This window comes from Dysidea avara, chromosome 12, assembly GCF_963678975.1.
Source record: "Dysidea avara chromosome 12, odDysAvar1.4, whole genome shotgun sequence".
NCBI lineage: Eukaryota > Metazoa > Porifera > Demospongiae > Dictyoceratida > Dysideidae > Dysidea > Dysidea avara.
Window position 1 is genome coordinate 12,886,660 of NC_089283.1, and position 16,425 is coordinate 12,903,084.

The 16,425-nt window shown below is 40.4% G+C and overlaps 2 protein-coding genes across 7 annotated transcripts; one reads left to right on the forward strand and one right to left on the reverse strand.

Annotated features, from left to right (window-relative positions):
* Window positions 1–558: 558 nt before the first annotated feature.
* Window positions 559–16,350, reverse strand: LOC136239771 (zinc finger protein 124-like). Of its 6 annotated transcripts, XM_066030514.1 has the most exons (5): window positions 16,163–16,350; window positions 2,633–2,782; window positions 2,372–2,559; window positions 2,178–2,242; window positions 559–1,678 (listed from the first exon to the last, which is right to left on the reverse strand). In XM_066030514.1, exon 5 carries the CDS (start codon window positions 1,663–1,665, stop codon window positions 760–762), a length of 906 nt encoding a protein of 301 aa, XP_065886586.1. In that variant the 5' UTR covers window positions 1,666–1,678; window positions 2,178–2,242; window positions 2,372–2,559; window positions 2,633–2,782; window positions 16,163–16,350; the 3' UTR covers window positions 559–759. The 6 variants fall into 6 exon arrangements, with proteins under 6 accessions (XP_065886586.1, XP_065886584.1, XP_065886588.1 ...); XM_066030512.1 differs by having other exon boundaries at window positions 2,178–2,559; XM_066030516.1 differs by lacking the exons at window positions 2,372–2,559; window positions 2,633–2,782 and having other exon boundaries at window positions 2,178–2,230.
* On the forward strand, window positions 9,323–14,619 carry LOC136239843 (uncharacterized). Its single transcript, XM_066030594.1, has 5 exons — window positions 9,323–10,676; window positions 10,746–10,883; window positions 10,964–12,388; window positions 12,597–13,845; window positions 14,118–14,619. Exons 1-5 carry the CDS (start codon window positions 9,323–9,325, stop codon window positions 14,617–14,619), a joined length of 4,668 nt encoding a protein of 1,555 aa, XP_065886666.1.
* Window positions 16,351–16,425: the final 75 nt, after the last annotated feature.

Consider the following 16,425-nt stretch of genomic DNA (forward strand, 5'->3'; position numbering starts at 1 on the left):
CATAAGTCACCACTGGGTTTGGGATTTTTTCTGTATTCCTCAACGTTTCAGTTACATATTTCTGACTCCGTGTTCACAGGCTTTAGCCTTCTCACAGGTCCCTAGTGGGATAACATTTAATAAAACCCCCTTGCTGGCGAGAAGTCAATGATTAAGTAGAGGTTGAATGCAGAGAAGATCTCAGCTGTTGTGGCTCCTCTGGCACTGCCTAGACTGCATGTTGCAAGGGATCAAGTCACCACTGGGTCTGGGATTTTTTCGGCATTCTTCAATTACATGTTTCTGACTCCCTGTATTCACAGGCTTTGTCCCTAGTGGGATAGCATTTAATAAAGCCATTCAAGGTAATTATATCATAATTATTTTACAGGACTTCACATTCATTTACTAAGGTGTGCTTGCCTTATAATGCATTACATTAAAAACTATCCAGGCATGCATACAATTAATATTAAGATACTTTTTGCTGCAATTGAGAGTTCAGATCGTTTCACTATATTATAAAACTACTTGTCTTATTGATTTTATTAGAATCAGGGTTGACTGCGACACTTGTAATTAAATTTGAATACACTATTATAATGAAAAATTCTATTCCACATCAACCTAAGTACATCTAGGTTTTGAACTATTACAAAACTTTACTAATGGATAGGGGTATAAGCATTACAACAATTTCAAATAATGCCATGCACATAGTCTGTGCCCAGTAACTGAGTACAAATTAAGTCAGTTCTTGATAGTGTAAAGCACTGCTGGTTAGGTATGGATGTAAACTGGAAAAGATGAAGCTGGGTGTGTACGGAATGAAAACATGGGAGCACTAAATGAGGCCATTAACTGATTATTGGCAACTGTTTGAGGTCCAAGAGTAAAACCAGCAAGTGGTGAGTAGTGTAGTGGATGTACAGCTGGTAAAACTAATATGCTACGATTCTCCATACATATTACAGACTGCTCACTGTCATCATCTGGCAGTGTCTGGGAGAAGCAAGGCTGGTGAATTTCTTGTTGAATGCTGGAAGCAAGAATTTGTGGCTCTGCTGCATTTTGTACCTTCTTAGCTGAATTTAACTTTCGAGATTTAATAGCCTCCTTAATTCTTGCTGCTTTTAGATACTCACTATCAGAATGTGACTGGCAGTGGTTACTGAATCTGGCCAGGTCGTGATACACTTCACCACAAACAAAACAACTGTGTACTTTGTTCCTTCGGTGACTGAGGATATGAGATTCTACATAGTCACTTCTTGCAAATGGTCTTTTACAAATATGGCAACTGTAAGGTTTTTCTCCTGAGTGGATGCGCTGATGTCGACGCATGTGACTAGATCGGGCAAATCTTCTTCCACATATATCACATGGAAATTTCTTTTCAGCTTCTTTTTTGTACTCAGGTGAATTCAGTACGTCACACATGTTCATGGGTGGTTGAGCAATCAATCTTCGACCCTCACGCATTTGTAGTGTAGGAGTATTAGGGGGGCTAGTTGTGGTACGAGATGAATAGGGTGCACTAAAGTCAAATATATTTTCTGGATTTGAAAAGTCAATGTGTGAATAAGGATCGTCATTAACAGTATGGCGGCTTTCTCGATCATTGTTAACCTCCACTTCTTCAACAGCATGAGGCACAACACAAGGTTCCTTTACAACAGCTTCCATAATCTTGAAGGATCTGTTAATTACACAACAATCTGTCATGTTGTACGAATGAAATGCAGTTGGAAATGTAATATTACTGGCATGCATGGCTATACATTTTATATGAAATGAGTTACATAGCACAGAGGTAATGACTTAATGTCACATTCGATCATTAATCAAATGATGAAATCACATAAGCAAGACATCCAATACAATAATAATAAAGCCTTGATGGCTTATTGATCAAGTTTCACGCATGGTTGGCCAAAAGGATTTTATGTCTTCTGCTTCATCTGTGTTTTTGACAAAGGAAATGCAACTAACACTATAGCTTACTTGAAGTTAACGTTGAAAGCAAATACCCGACAAATCGTAGTTGTCACACTCAGAGAATATGACAATACATTCAATACAGACCACTGTATACCTATAGGGTGCTATGAGTGTACACAGGCAATTATGGTCATTTAAGACACCATTACCACTAATTACTAAATACCACTAATTATATAATATAATTCCCAACATACCTCACAAATAATGCTAGCTACTGGTGTCATCTTCATTTCACATACTTTAACATCTGCATACAATTCTGTGTAATACAAAATAGTGGTACTAGCTATGTACATGAAAAGTCACAATTTTATTATGATCACAGCTAGCAAATATTATTAACACAGAGACTCACTATCCATGTTCACAACAGTTAGTGATTACTCACCATAACAACCATACCAAATATAGACAAAGAACTTAGAACACAACCTCACAATGAATTAAATATTGGTACTAGGCTTATCTGTTCAAAACATGCACAGGTGTTGGTAATGGAGACAAATTGTGTGGTAACACTCCCCTCTTGCAATGAATATTCTCCAAACCACATGTTGATGTGTAGAAAAGAGAACCCTATCCAATAAATTAAGTTCAATAATTATATTACTCATCAAAATAAATTGTTATGTATACGCAAGTAGATTACCTGTAAACAATTTCTTGTTAGCCAAGGCTCTCAAACAGCCTTTTCATTTTAAGTTGTCTGTGAAGCTTCAATGCCCTTCTTGGTGTGAGCTCCATGTATTTATCAGGCTTGATTGAGTTTAAATTTACCAAACTACTTCTTGAGTTAACACTACAGTGAAATTTCAGTTACTTGTACATCAGTTATCTTTATTTTCAGCTAACCAATGATGGTTCTATTAGAGTAGTGAGTGCTCTATTAGAGTACTTACATACAATAAGTTTTATTTATAGCAAGCGTTGTGTTGAGATGGGCATATTTTCAGTTATCTGGACCCCAAGATTTCAGATAACCAAGATTCAAATACAATTCCCTTAACTACAAGAAAACAAACCAATGGGTGAAAGATAACTCTATTTTGAATACCACAGTCCCTCAATATTCCTTTTGAAAGGACGAATGTTTTTCCTTTTGTACTACATTATGAGCTACTAAATATCTCTAAAATAAAGGAATTGTATTCAGTTACAGGCAATTCCAGAGCTGTCCAACCAGATTTAACTATCTCCATAGTTGCCAGAGTGCTGTCACCATTATCCCAGAACTCAGTATCAGCAACTTAGATAATGGTATGCATAATGTGCTTTGATCTTTGGAAGGTCTTAAAAAACCACTAAGAGACTTGCTAGCAGGTCCTTAAAGTGGTTAGAGACCTGCTAGCAGGTCTCTAATAAACTGGTTAGAAACTTGCTAGCAGAAAGACCCCTGGCATTGCAAATCGCTCTTTCGAACATCGATTTGCTATCCTCTTCCAAGCATATTAGCTTGCAAAGAGTGACCAGCTGCCCAAGCCAATACAAGTTTAACCACTGCATTCCTTTATAAGCATGCCTAAAAGAATTCGATTGTGGGAGGTAGAGTCTAACGCTGTAACTACATTTGTTACGACCAACGGATAAATCCAGAGATATCATGAAAATTCCAATGTGTTTTAGTGTTTTACGCCTGTTTCATTTTCTATTAAACAATTGGCAAAGTTTACAAAAACCTACATGGATAAGCTTCCTTGTAAAATGTTCTTTTTTGTGTTATCTGTAATGTGGGGGTGGTCCACAATTGAAACCATGCCTGGTCTTTACTGCTGTGGCAGCATTATAAGCCAGCAACAGCTTGTAACAACTGTACATGTTTGTCATCCTTATCCACTCAAGCCTCATCTTCAAACTGCAATAGTTTCTATACACCTACTCTTCATGCTGCTGTGATAGGCACTCAACAACTCATGACTTTTCTTGTTGACACTTAGCTACGCAATTTGCTATAGCACTGCTCATTTCCACTTCTAACTTTACTAAGGAAACAGTGATATGGTGTGAGCTTTGATTTTTCCAGCTCTTTGGCAAAAACATGTTCAGTCTTCTACACATACTGCATTTTATATAATTGTATGACGATTTTACATATCTAATCACACAATCACTCCACCTATATAAAACGATCCCATTATCTAAGTCGGTTAGAAACCATGCCCTTGGTTCTTTATGGTTTGGAAACCTCACTTCACTCGGTTTCTAAATTCATGAAGAACCTCGGTCTAAGTTTCTAACCTATATTTATTAAATTACTGTTTATGATTGTTACACTAGGCTTGAAGGAAACCGGAACACTAGCGATAATATATACCTGGACTACTAACTCTCACCTGGAATACTATTAAGACATGTAAGTAGTGAACAACCAAAGTGCCATGTTAGCGCATTTTATGTACTGGGCTTCTAATCTACTAGAAAGTTCCATAAACTATTTAAATCATAGCCTTGCTCATGCTATACGAATAATAAAACACTTGGCACTTGGCCTCGATACTAATAAAGTACGAGCTGAAGCCTCGTGCTTTAATAGCATCTTGGCTATGTGTCTTGCGCTTGTATAGCATGAGCAAGGCAAAAATAAAGTAAGTCCAATTGCTGAATATAAGCATTCAGCTTACAAGTGACTAGTGTTTCTGTTTTGTGTACAGTTCAGTCACAAATATATTAGTATTTTGGAACACTCCCAATATTAGTTCATACTTGCCATGCTAACCTCTGTTGCTGTCTCAACCCTAAAATGCTGTAATCGTGTGTTGGATATTATAAAGAAGTAACTCATTTCAACTTTTGGAGGTAGTATCAGGAGCTTATAAGCGTCAAAGGCACCTTGCGAGGCTTATGACCTCCTGGTAGTATATAAATTACTTTGCCATGTAACACATTATATCACTCATTACTGAACAGTAAAAGTAATATATTATTGTAAAATGTAGTTTTGCAAATGGTTGGCTACACATTTGACATAACGACCAACACATAATATGTCAAAGAAACCAAAGCAGCTGTCACTTCCATGTGTATGTGACTTCCATGTGTATGGCATCCTGTGCTTGCCACTATTGCATCACTACCTGTTTGTATCATAATGAAATTAATCTGCATGGATGGTAGTTACGTATGTGCAGCTTTTCCTAACCATTTCCTTTGCAATACCATACACAGCTGAACTAAAATGCAGGAAAGTTATTCTAGAAAATAATGATGGGATAAAGAATTGAGAATTACTCTTGTAGCTACCACTATATAGAGCATTTATAGACCAGTCAATTACTCTATATAGAACAATCTTCAAAACAGTTCTGTACTCCATTGTATTAGTCACTAAGCATCTTTCTAACAAAAATAGCTTTCCTGACGAATTGACACAGCTGCACTTTTTACTGTTTCAAAGCCTTGCTATACATTTTGATTACAAAAGTGAAGAAAAAACTAAAACGTACTGAAAGTGTGTGTGTGTGTGTGTGTGTGTGTGTGTGTGTGTGTGTGTGTGTGTGTGTGTGTGTGTGTGTGTGTGTGTGTGTGTGTGTGTGTGTGTGTGTGTGTGTGTGTGTGTGTGTGTGTGTGTACCTATATGTGGGATAGGGTGAACTAGTCAAAGTAATTATGGAATCCTACCATGTAGTGTAGGTCAGTGGAAGGATCAAGGTTCTTGTTCCAGGTATGGGACTCCTAGCTAGTGGCGTTGCATTGATAATCAAATTAGCCTATTATTCTGATAACCAATATCTTGCCAATAATTTAGTTTAGTAGCACAATTAGCCAATACTGATAACTGATCCAATATACACTACTAATAACACTAACACTCATCATTATTAAATGACTCATATTTGTGACATAAGCATTAATTAATGTACAGGCTTAATGTAAATGTTAGTTGTATCAAGTACAGTAGTACTGTATATTATGGTTCATGGAGGTTTGCACTAGTGGTATGCGATACAGGATATTTTTCTATCACGATTATTGCACACAGCATATCACGATATGATATATTATATAGTTATACAACGGCCACGAGTGCTCTGCCTGATATAAACGCACGAGCCTGAGGGCCGTCAGGCCCGAAGGCAAGTGCGTTTATACAGGCAGAGCACGAGTGCACATTGTATAACTGTTATGTACCATTCACCTAATAGGTGGGGAGAGTCTCACAAGACAGCTGTAACACTTATAAAGGCCAGGTTTCTAACATCGATTGTGGGTAACCAAGCCTGACGTTGCGATGACGTTCCCCCTGCAGTACTGCAGCCACCTGAGATATTGAAAGCTAGTACGCTATGGGTTATATCACTAACCTGCATTCGCTGTTCCACTCTCATCATGTAGTGCTCAGCATGCCAGCGTGCCATATAGACTAAGCACCAGACTAATCACCATAGTGATTCTCTCGAGCGAAAAAAAGCAGCTAAATAGACGGTTTAAGTAAACAAAACCTAACTACTAAATGATACTAGTCTAATTCTTACTATTCACACTGGCTAAACTCGAATCTGGTGGCATGACAAAACTGGTTACCACAATCGAACGTAAAGGTTAGTATTATTTAGAATATATTTGTTTTATTGAGTCATTGTCGAAGTGGACTACAGTTTAATCTGGGCTAAGATGGCACCAGACTAGTAAGGTGTATAAGTACGTTTATATATATATGTAGACTAGAGTTGTGGCCACCCGCGTTGGCTTTTTCGATCGCCATTGGCTGCTTGTAAACATTATACGTATTGGTGACGTTATGGCCCACAATCGACCTTTACATGTCAGGCTATAAAAGAATTCGAGTGATCTGTGAAGTGTCTTTCCACCTATTCGGTGAGGTGTCATAGTGGTCTTCGCCACCGGCACTTGTGCTATGCTGCACAAAACCGCAGCCAGTGCAATATCTGTATATTGCACTGCGGTCGGTGCATTATAACTTATAATGCACTCGTTGTGGTCTACAAAACCGCAACCAGTGCGTTATAAGTTATAATGCACTCGCTGCGGTCTGCAGCAGTGCAATATACAAATTATGGCACTGGCGGTGCCTTTGAACTGCCCACGCAGAGTGGTACATATCACGATATACAACTCATCACTCAGCTTGTGTATTTATACTGATGATACTTGTAGCAGTGATGTACTAGAAGTACAATACAACATGGTACATGACTAGCATACAGCATTATAGGCTCAAAAAGTTCAGTGTACAATGACATCTTGGGTACATTTTTCTCTAATTATAGCTAAAATCTATACCTAGGCTTATATCATGATATAGATTCTATATCATATCACGATATAAAAAAAATCACGATATATTGATATATATCACGTATCGCACATCACTAGTTTGCACCTTTTCACATTGACCAGAAACCAACCTCACAATACCTTCATAGAGGCTTGGCAGTATTGGTTAGGTAGAACCAAGCCCAAAAAAGTACCTTCAGTATGACCCAAAATGTTTCCAGTAAGTTACTACAAAATTTAATTTTTTAAAGTGGAATTTTCTACTGACTGATTGACTGACTGATGCCTTCAGACAAGTGTAACTCAATAACGGCTAAGGCTACAGGCTTGATTTTTCATTGTTCGACTTTGCTTTAGCCTGACAGGTGCCTTTTGGCATACCACAGTACATACAATGCATGCGTCATGGACTTTACCTTTGTCTTCCCTTTGTGTCCCATTTGTTTAAGGTGTTGATTTGTGGTAGTGCTGTGTTATGGCTTCCCTAAGTTTGTAACAGGATTCATCCTAGTGATTGGATAGATTTCCTTGTAGTGTTGCAGGTTGATAACAAAGTGTAATGGCCACTTCACTATTAGTTAGGGCATAAAAAAACAAGAAGTCTGGTACTATTCTTTCTTCTAATGCAGTATGCACAGGCTCACCAGTCACAATAATGTTACAAAAAAAGTAAACAAACAAGTACAAGGAAACGTAAGAATTTTAAGATTAGAGATCAAGGAAAAAGAAAGTAGGGGAGGTCGCCTACACCTGAAAATATACTAGTGGACATTTCATCCCTACAGGTATAGTTTGAAGTAGGGATTAAATGTGATATCTTCAGGTATAGGCGACCTCCCTTGTTTCTTCATGATCTCTTGAAATTCCTAATTTTTCCTGATATGTCACACTACTGCTATACAGTTGAGACAAGTGGCTGGTACTACATATAAACCAGGGTATGGCCTAAAACCTTAGTTTACCTTGGCCTTGGCACTAAAACATCAACACATAACTTAATTAAAAGCAAAATAGCTTATGTCTAGCCTCCACCACATCATTATACTACACAGCATGGAGGCTTGATCAAAACCAATTAGGCCAGATATTATTGTTGAATTGAATATCAGTGCAACTGGGATGCTCATTGACTCTTGTAAGTTGTATACTTTACACCTTGGTTCTTTTGCAAAAGATCCTCGGAAACCCCAGAACAACCCGGATAATCAGGAACAGACAGTGGCGATTCTAGACCTGACCTACAAGGGGGGACAAGTAGGGAACAGCATAACTATTGTTGTTTGGCTGTAGCAACCCCCAGACGCTGCAGGGCTTTTGCAATTTAAAGGCTTGAAAACAGCCTAAAATTTGTGCTAAAAACATGAAAAATGCTAAAAATAACAATGCCAATCTATACTGCAACTTTTCCTTAAGATTTAGAATCGCCTATGGGAACAGACACCCTGATGGTAAAACTCACTAAGATGGGTATTTAGACAGGACCAATGGTAACAAGTGCCTAATCTTAGCAATGAGCATACGTACGTGCCGTATAGGGCCCCTGACTTATTCTGGTTTTCAAAGCCAATTCAGTGTTAACAGTAGTGTAGACAGTGATCAACACCCTCAACAGCAACAAGATGCAGTGTATTGATTAGTGAGATGGAAGAGTGTTGAAGCTCAAAATGATATATCATACAATATATATCACTTTGTCATAACAATAACAAACTCATGTTGTAGAGAACAGGTTATATAGCGCTTATTATTTAGAATTAGTGTGTACTATTTTAGATAATGTTTAATCACGTGAGAATACTGTGGCATGTGTTGTGTGTGCTCGAGCTGAGGGGAATCCGTCGACATCACGGCAATCCGGGATAGTTCCAGTTTGTTACGGTCCTGATCGCGAACGTTTTCAGATATTGTTTGGTGCTGTGGACCAGTGGGAGTGATTTGCTGACGCAACTGACTCGACCCTCGACTGGGACTTTTACTTCACCGTACACCCCCAAAAGTCGAGGTACCGTGGCAGACTGCCTAGCAGTTAACGGTACCATTTAAGGCAAGCTTCGTTAACTGTCAGTACTGTTTTTTTTTGTTCCTGTCGTTTTAGCGAATCATTCTGATGGAGGACCTAACACACCTTCAAGCTTCCCGGAAGGCCTACAAGTCACACGTCACAAGGCTCTACAATAAGATTGACGACTTGTTTGACTCTGAGACCGACGATTATACTATCACAACCTTGACTACTGCCGTCGAACAACTGAGCAGCAAACAGACTAAGATCGCTGAGCTAGATGAACGGATCACCACGCTGATTAAGGAACCTGAGGAGCTCACTGAAGCTATGATCGAAGCTGGAGAACTCGAGGGCTCAATCATGGATAAGATTGCTAAGGTGAAGAGGTTTATAGAGCTAAATAAGAACAGTGTAAAGCCACATACATTGATAAACCCCACCACTCAACCATCAACTGAGATGGGTCCATTACTATCAAATCCACACATACAGCCTATGAGCTCAGCCACTACACTATCACTAGAAGCTAGTCCACTGTTAAACTCTACACACCAGACTGTATCAACCATTGTTAGTAGTGCCCCAATACCGTCCATTGTTAGTCTAGCAACTCAACCAACAGCAAGCAGCAATGCCACAGTCACAACAGTGCCACTCACTGCCCCGCTGCTGTTACCTTCTCTAGTGCCTGCTACAAACACCACAGCAAGTCTTAATTCTTTAGCACTTCCAATGTTACCAGTGACCACTATTACAAGTACAACAAGCCTTTCAAGTCATAGCTCTATTACCACCCCAGAACAGAGAAGCCATGTACATGTCTCCTTACAATCAGCTAACAGTCGTCTCCCTAAGCTCACATTGCCTACTTTCTCTGGAGACCCCTTAAGCTGGCAAACTTTCTGGGACTCATTCAATGCAGCAGTGCACACAAATCCTGCCTTAGGTGGTATACAAAAGTTTAACTACTTGAAGGCCCAGTTACAAGGAGACGCTGCAAGAGCCATAGCAGGTCTTCCACTCACAGAGCTGAACTACCAGCATTCAGTTGCACTACTTGAAGAGAGATTTGGACAACCCCACAAACTGATCAATGCACACATGCAAGTCCTGTTAGATATGCCTAATGCTACTACAAGCCTTACCAGTCTCCGTCTGCTTTATGACACAGTTGCAACACACACAAGGGCACTTGCTTCTTTGGGGAAGTTGAAGGACTCGTATGGTGATATAATGGTGTCAGTTATATTGAAGAAGCTCCCTGCAGAGATTAGAAGAAATCTTGCACGAGAACAGGCAAATACTGAGTGGACGTTTGACAAGTTGACAGCAGCTATTTTGAAGGAGATCAGAGTTCTCGAATCTGGTTACCAACCAACAGATTTACATGCTTCCTCCAGAAGCACAGCGGCATTTTATGTTGGATCCAAGAGCAATCCCCCAGGTTCTCACTCAGGTACTAAGAAAAGTACAGCTTGTGTCTTTTGTAAGGGCCCACATCCTTCACACTCCTGTGTTACAACAGATCAGCAAGCACGGATTGACATAGTTAAGAAGGAAAACTTGTGTTTTAACTGTTTGGGCCATCATAAGATCTCTCAATGCACATCCAGATTTCGCTGCAAGAAATGCAAGAAACGACATCACACAAGTCTGTGCAGCAGTGAGACACCTAGACCCAATGACAGCAGAATAACCAAGGTGGTGCATCATCTGATGTTCAAGTTGTCCCTGTCACAACAGCTGGTCTGCTTACTTTAGCACTTAATAGTCACTCCAACAACCATACTTGTTTATTGAAGACAGCTGTTGCCCCTGTTATTGCTGGCTCCATCAAGACACAGGCCAACATCTTATTCGATGAAGGAGCTCAACGCTCATTTATTTCTGCTGAACTTGCCACTGAACTGTGCATTCAGCCGACTTCAACACAAGGAATGGCACTAGCATCCTTTGGCACTACTACAGCTTCATACCAAGAGCTTGGTGTGGCAACTGTAGAGATTGAGACGATATCCGGTGAAGTTATTCCAATATCAGTTCTGGTTATACCATCCATAGCAGCTCCTATTCAAAGCTCAATCAACTCTTCGGTCAGAAACATGTCGTATTTACAAGGTCTCAAGTTGGCACACCCAGTAACCTCCAACCATCAATTCAAGATTTCCATCCTCATTGGGACCGACTATTATTGGACATTTATCCAAGATCACATAGTCAGAGGAGATGGTCCCACAGCTCAGCAATCCAAGCTGGGCTATTTGCTGTCAGGACCAGTACCTTCTCCACTTCAAGAATCATCATCGTCAGTTCTTTTACAACTCACTTCAGCAGTACCTACTCCAGAAGCACCAGATCTAGAACAATTCTGGTCAGTAGAAGCAATTGGCACTACCAGTGACAAATCATCTGACTCATCATTCCTACAGACATACCAAGATACTTGTGTTTATCAGTCACCCACAGGAATGTATGTAGCAAGATTCCCATGGAAGGAAGACAGACCATTCTTACCATCAAATTTTGCCATTTGTCAGAAGAGAACAACTCACCTGCTCAACAAGTTAAGGGGTACTCCACAACTCTTGAAGATCTATGATGAGATAATACTGGAACAAGAGAGACGTGGATATATTGAGAGGATTAATGATCACAGTACCAACAATACACACTACTTACCACATCGCCCTGTGAAGAAGGATTCCACCACAACACCTATTCGTATCGTATACGACTGTAGCTGTAGAGAACATTCAAATTCTCCTAGTCTCAATGACTGTTTGATGGTGGGGCCTCCATTCCTTAATAACCTTTGTGCCATCTTACTCAGATTCCGTAATCATAATTATGCGCTTTCTACAGACATCGAGAAGGCCTTTTTACATGTTCAATTGCATAATGATGATCGGAATTTTACTCGCTTCCTATGGCCAAAGCTACCAGATAAACCAGACAGCAAGTTTCAGGCGTACCGCTTTGCAGTTGTACCATTTGGCTCCTGTAGTTCCCCCTTCATGCTTGCTGCTGTTCTTAATCTACATCTAAACAATACGCCTTCACCCATAGCTGATGATATGAAAGAGAATCTATACGTAGATAATATTTTGTCAGGCTGTGATACAGAGGAGGAAGTAGTACAGTACTACACTCAAGCTAGAACAATCATGGGTAAGGCAAAGTTTAATCTGCGGTCGTGGTCCTCTAACAGTCAACAGCTCCAAGAACTTGTAGCCAAAGAGAAGACAGGAGATCCTAGCACAACAGTTGGAATTTTGGGGTTACAGTGGAACATAGCAACTGATACTTTGTCGCTCTCCCCAAAGAAGTTGTCCACTAACACAAGTCCAAACATCCTCACAAATCTATGATCCTCTAGGATGGGCTACACCCATTACAATTAAGGCCAAGATACTACTTCAAGATATTTGGCAAAGCAAGCTCTCTTGGGATGAGCCTCTACCAACTGATATCAGAGACAGATGGATCGGTATTCTTGCTGACTTGTTTGAGTTACCCAAGCTAACAGTACCAAGACCCTACTTCACACCATCTAATCAGAGGTACAATACTTGTAACATGTATGTGTTTTCAGATGCCAGCACCAAAGCTTATGGCACAGTAGTGTACTTATGTCAGCAGGGCGAGGTCTGTTTAGTGATGTCCAAGAGCCGAGTTGCTCCTACCAAGACTGTTACACTACCCAAACTAGAGTTAATGGCTGCAGTAATGGCTTCTCGACTAGCTAACTTTGTCAAGTCTTCACTACATAGTTACAATTTATCTACCAATACTCACTTATGGACTGATAGCCAAATTGTGCTGTATTGGATTTACAAACAGACCAGTTCAAAGCCATTTATCAATCACCGTATCACTGACATTGTCAACTCCTTCCCACCTAAGATGTGGTCATTTACTCCAACATCAGACAACCCAGCTGACCTACTTACAAGAGGCATATCAGCCCAGCAGTTATTTTCTTCACAGTTGTGGCTTCAAGGTCCCTGCTGGTTACCATCAGAATCTGAATGGCCCAAGTGGTTGCCAACAGGTATTCTACACATCAACATAGCAGAAGCTGAGGAGGAGGTAGAAGTGACTACACCAGAAGATGACGCCAGCATTACTACAGGTATTTCAAATGTTGTCACCATCACACGCCATAGTAACATCTACAAGTTGTTAGCTGTAACTGCATATGTTTTGAGGTTTACTCACAATTTGTCTCGACAACACACTAGACTAAGTGGACCCTTGAGTGTTTCTGAATTGCAGGCAGCTAAGAAGCTCTGGATCTCAAGTAGCCAGCACTCATGTTTCAAGGAGGAACTCTCCTATTTGATGAAGAGGAGCAAGCACCATTGCCCTACACTGGTTAAGCAGCTGAGATTGTTCCTTGACAAGAGTAACCTCATACGATGTGGTGGCAGAATACACAATGCCCCTGTAGCAGATGCTGCCAAATTTCCAATTCTACTACCCCCCAAACACTTACTGACTGACATGTTTATACAACAAACACACAAGAAGCTTCACCATGCTGGAGTCAGTGCCACCGTAACCGCGTTGAGACAAGTCTTCTGGATTCCGACTATTCGACAACATGTCAAGAAGCAGCTACGCCAGTGTGTGACATGCAATAGACTCATGGGTAAACCTTACCAAGCTCCAGATCCTCCACCGTTACCAAGAATGCGTGTTTACCAAGAATGCGTGTAGAAGCATCTCAGCCATTTAAAGTCACAGGAGTTGACTTCACTGGGGCACTGTATGTAAGAGACACAACAGGAGAGAGGAAGGTTTACATATGCTTGTTTACCTGCGCCTGTACTAGGGCAGTTCATTTAGAAATTTTACATGACTTAACTGTGGATAGTTTTTTACTTGCTTTTCGTAGATTCTCAAGCCGAAAGTCACTCCCAACACAGATGCTATCTGACAATGCCTCTACTTATCTTGCTGCTGCGGAGGAAATTAAGGAACTGTTTGAATCTGATGATCTGAAGGAAGCTTTGGGGCGTCAACATGTCACATGGAGTTTTATACCTAAACGGGCCCCATGGTATGGGGGGTTTTGGGAGCGCCTTATAGGCCTCACAAAGCAGGCAGTAAAGAAAACCCTAGGAAGAACGTTTGTATCACTGCAAGTTTTAGAGACAGTTGTTGTTGAGATTGAGAGCATGCTTAATGATCGACCACTTACTTATGTGTCTACCGATATTTCTGACCCTGAACCTCTTACCCTGGCTCACCTCATGTACGGCAGAAGAATAGTGTCTGCTCCACACCCTATTGATGACCAGGAGGAGATCACTGATCCATCCTACTTGACTGACAAAGACATGAGAAAGGCTGTAAACAAGCACTCAAGACTTATTCAACAGTTCTGGCTTTGTTGAAAAAGGGAATATTTAACTGCCCTTAGAGAATTTCACAAAGCTTCAGGAAATAACAAACAGTGCATCAAGAAGGGTGATGTTGTGTTGGTCCATGATGACACCCCAAGACTCCACTGGACGTTGGCTATAGTGGATGATCTAGTCAAGGGAAATGATGGATTAGTTCGCTCAGCCCACATTTCAACTGCTAACTACAAGACTAATAGACCCATCACCAGACTATATCCGTTGGAAGTTGTCAGCACTCCAAATAACAATTTGACTGGAGAGAGTACAGAGGATAGTTCAACCCCAGTAAGTATGCAACAACAATCTAATACTGATGTTCAAAGTGATGGTCCAGTACTACCAAGGCCTAAGAGAGCAGCTGCTACTAGAGCTATGAAGACAATTTCAGTGTGGACTAATACACTATGCCGCCCCCCGGAGAAAATGTAGAGAACAGGTTATATAGCACTTATTATTTAGAATTAGTGTGTACTATTTTAGAATGTATTATGTAATGTTTAATCACGTGAGAATACTGTGGCATGTGTTGTGTGTGCTCGAGCTGAGGGGAATCCGTCGACATCATGGCAATCCGGGATAGTTCCAGTTCGTTACGGTCCTGATCGCGAACGTTTTCAGATACATATAGGGTGCGCCATTTGAAGTTTCAATCGCACTTGCACTGTGCCTTTTTGTGCAAGGAAACCATACACATGCAGCTACTTAGACACAATAAAATTCGATTGCACTACTATAAAAGGGACTGTTATCAATTTCACTACAGAAAACAAAGCATACTGACCATATATCCTTTTAATGATCCATGATGTGGGGTAGCTCCACCAGAAGCTCACTTGTTTCAAAACATCATCAAGATTGAGATACTCTAACAAATGCAAAATGGGTGTTTTATATGGGTAAATAGTGGAGTCACTGTGTGGGACTAGATTATGTCATTCTAAAATTCGACACAATTATAAAGTAAGTGTGGAAGGCTGATTGCTGAAGTAATTGAAGTTCATGACTTAGCGCTGTTGGATCACATTAGGAAGCAGAGATAGCTAGCATGAGGAAATTGACAAGTTATTGCCAGTCAGTGCCTACGGCGTCATAGCAGTGTAAAGAACAAGTTTTAAAGACACAGATTGAGTGTCCATCAGTGGATTGTGATGGCAACGAGTTGTCACAATTTGTTGCTTATGGTGCCACAGCGGTATGAAGGCCTGCACCAAGCAATTGATTGAAAGTGAGATTCATAATGCCTTTCTGCTTAGCAAGTCTCGTAAATACCTATCTTCGGAGACTAAGATCAAAGCATATCATGCATACCATTATCTAAGTATCCAAAAATATCCTAGGTTGAATAGGGCGACAACAGTAATCGTCCTGACAATTAAGCTACAATTTCGAGTGGACTACTTATAGCACATTTATCATGCCAACATTTTTGTTATATGCAACTAGCAAGCCGAGTCGTAGCTCATCTAATAGTGGTAACATTAACTGGGGTATATCTATGTACACAACCATAGATAGTATCTATGACACAACGAACCTGTCATGTCAATGATCAAGCACTCATCATGCGCACTTCAGCGTAGCTTTTACTCCCTCGTTCACTCCATCTACGCCAAGTTCCGATTCAGAGTTTATTCTTCGTGTACGCCTGCGAACAATTTGCTAATTAACATTCGTCACCCTTTTGTCTTCAACAACACGACCTCAAATTACTGCAGGGGCGTGGCCTAGTCTGGCGCAGCCGACCCTTTTACGCTATTCGCTTTTTGATTAGTTGGACGGCGCTCGCTGTAAAACGGT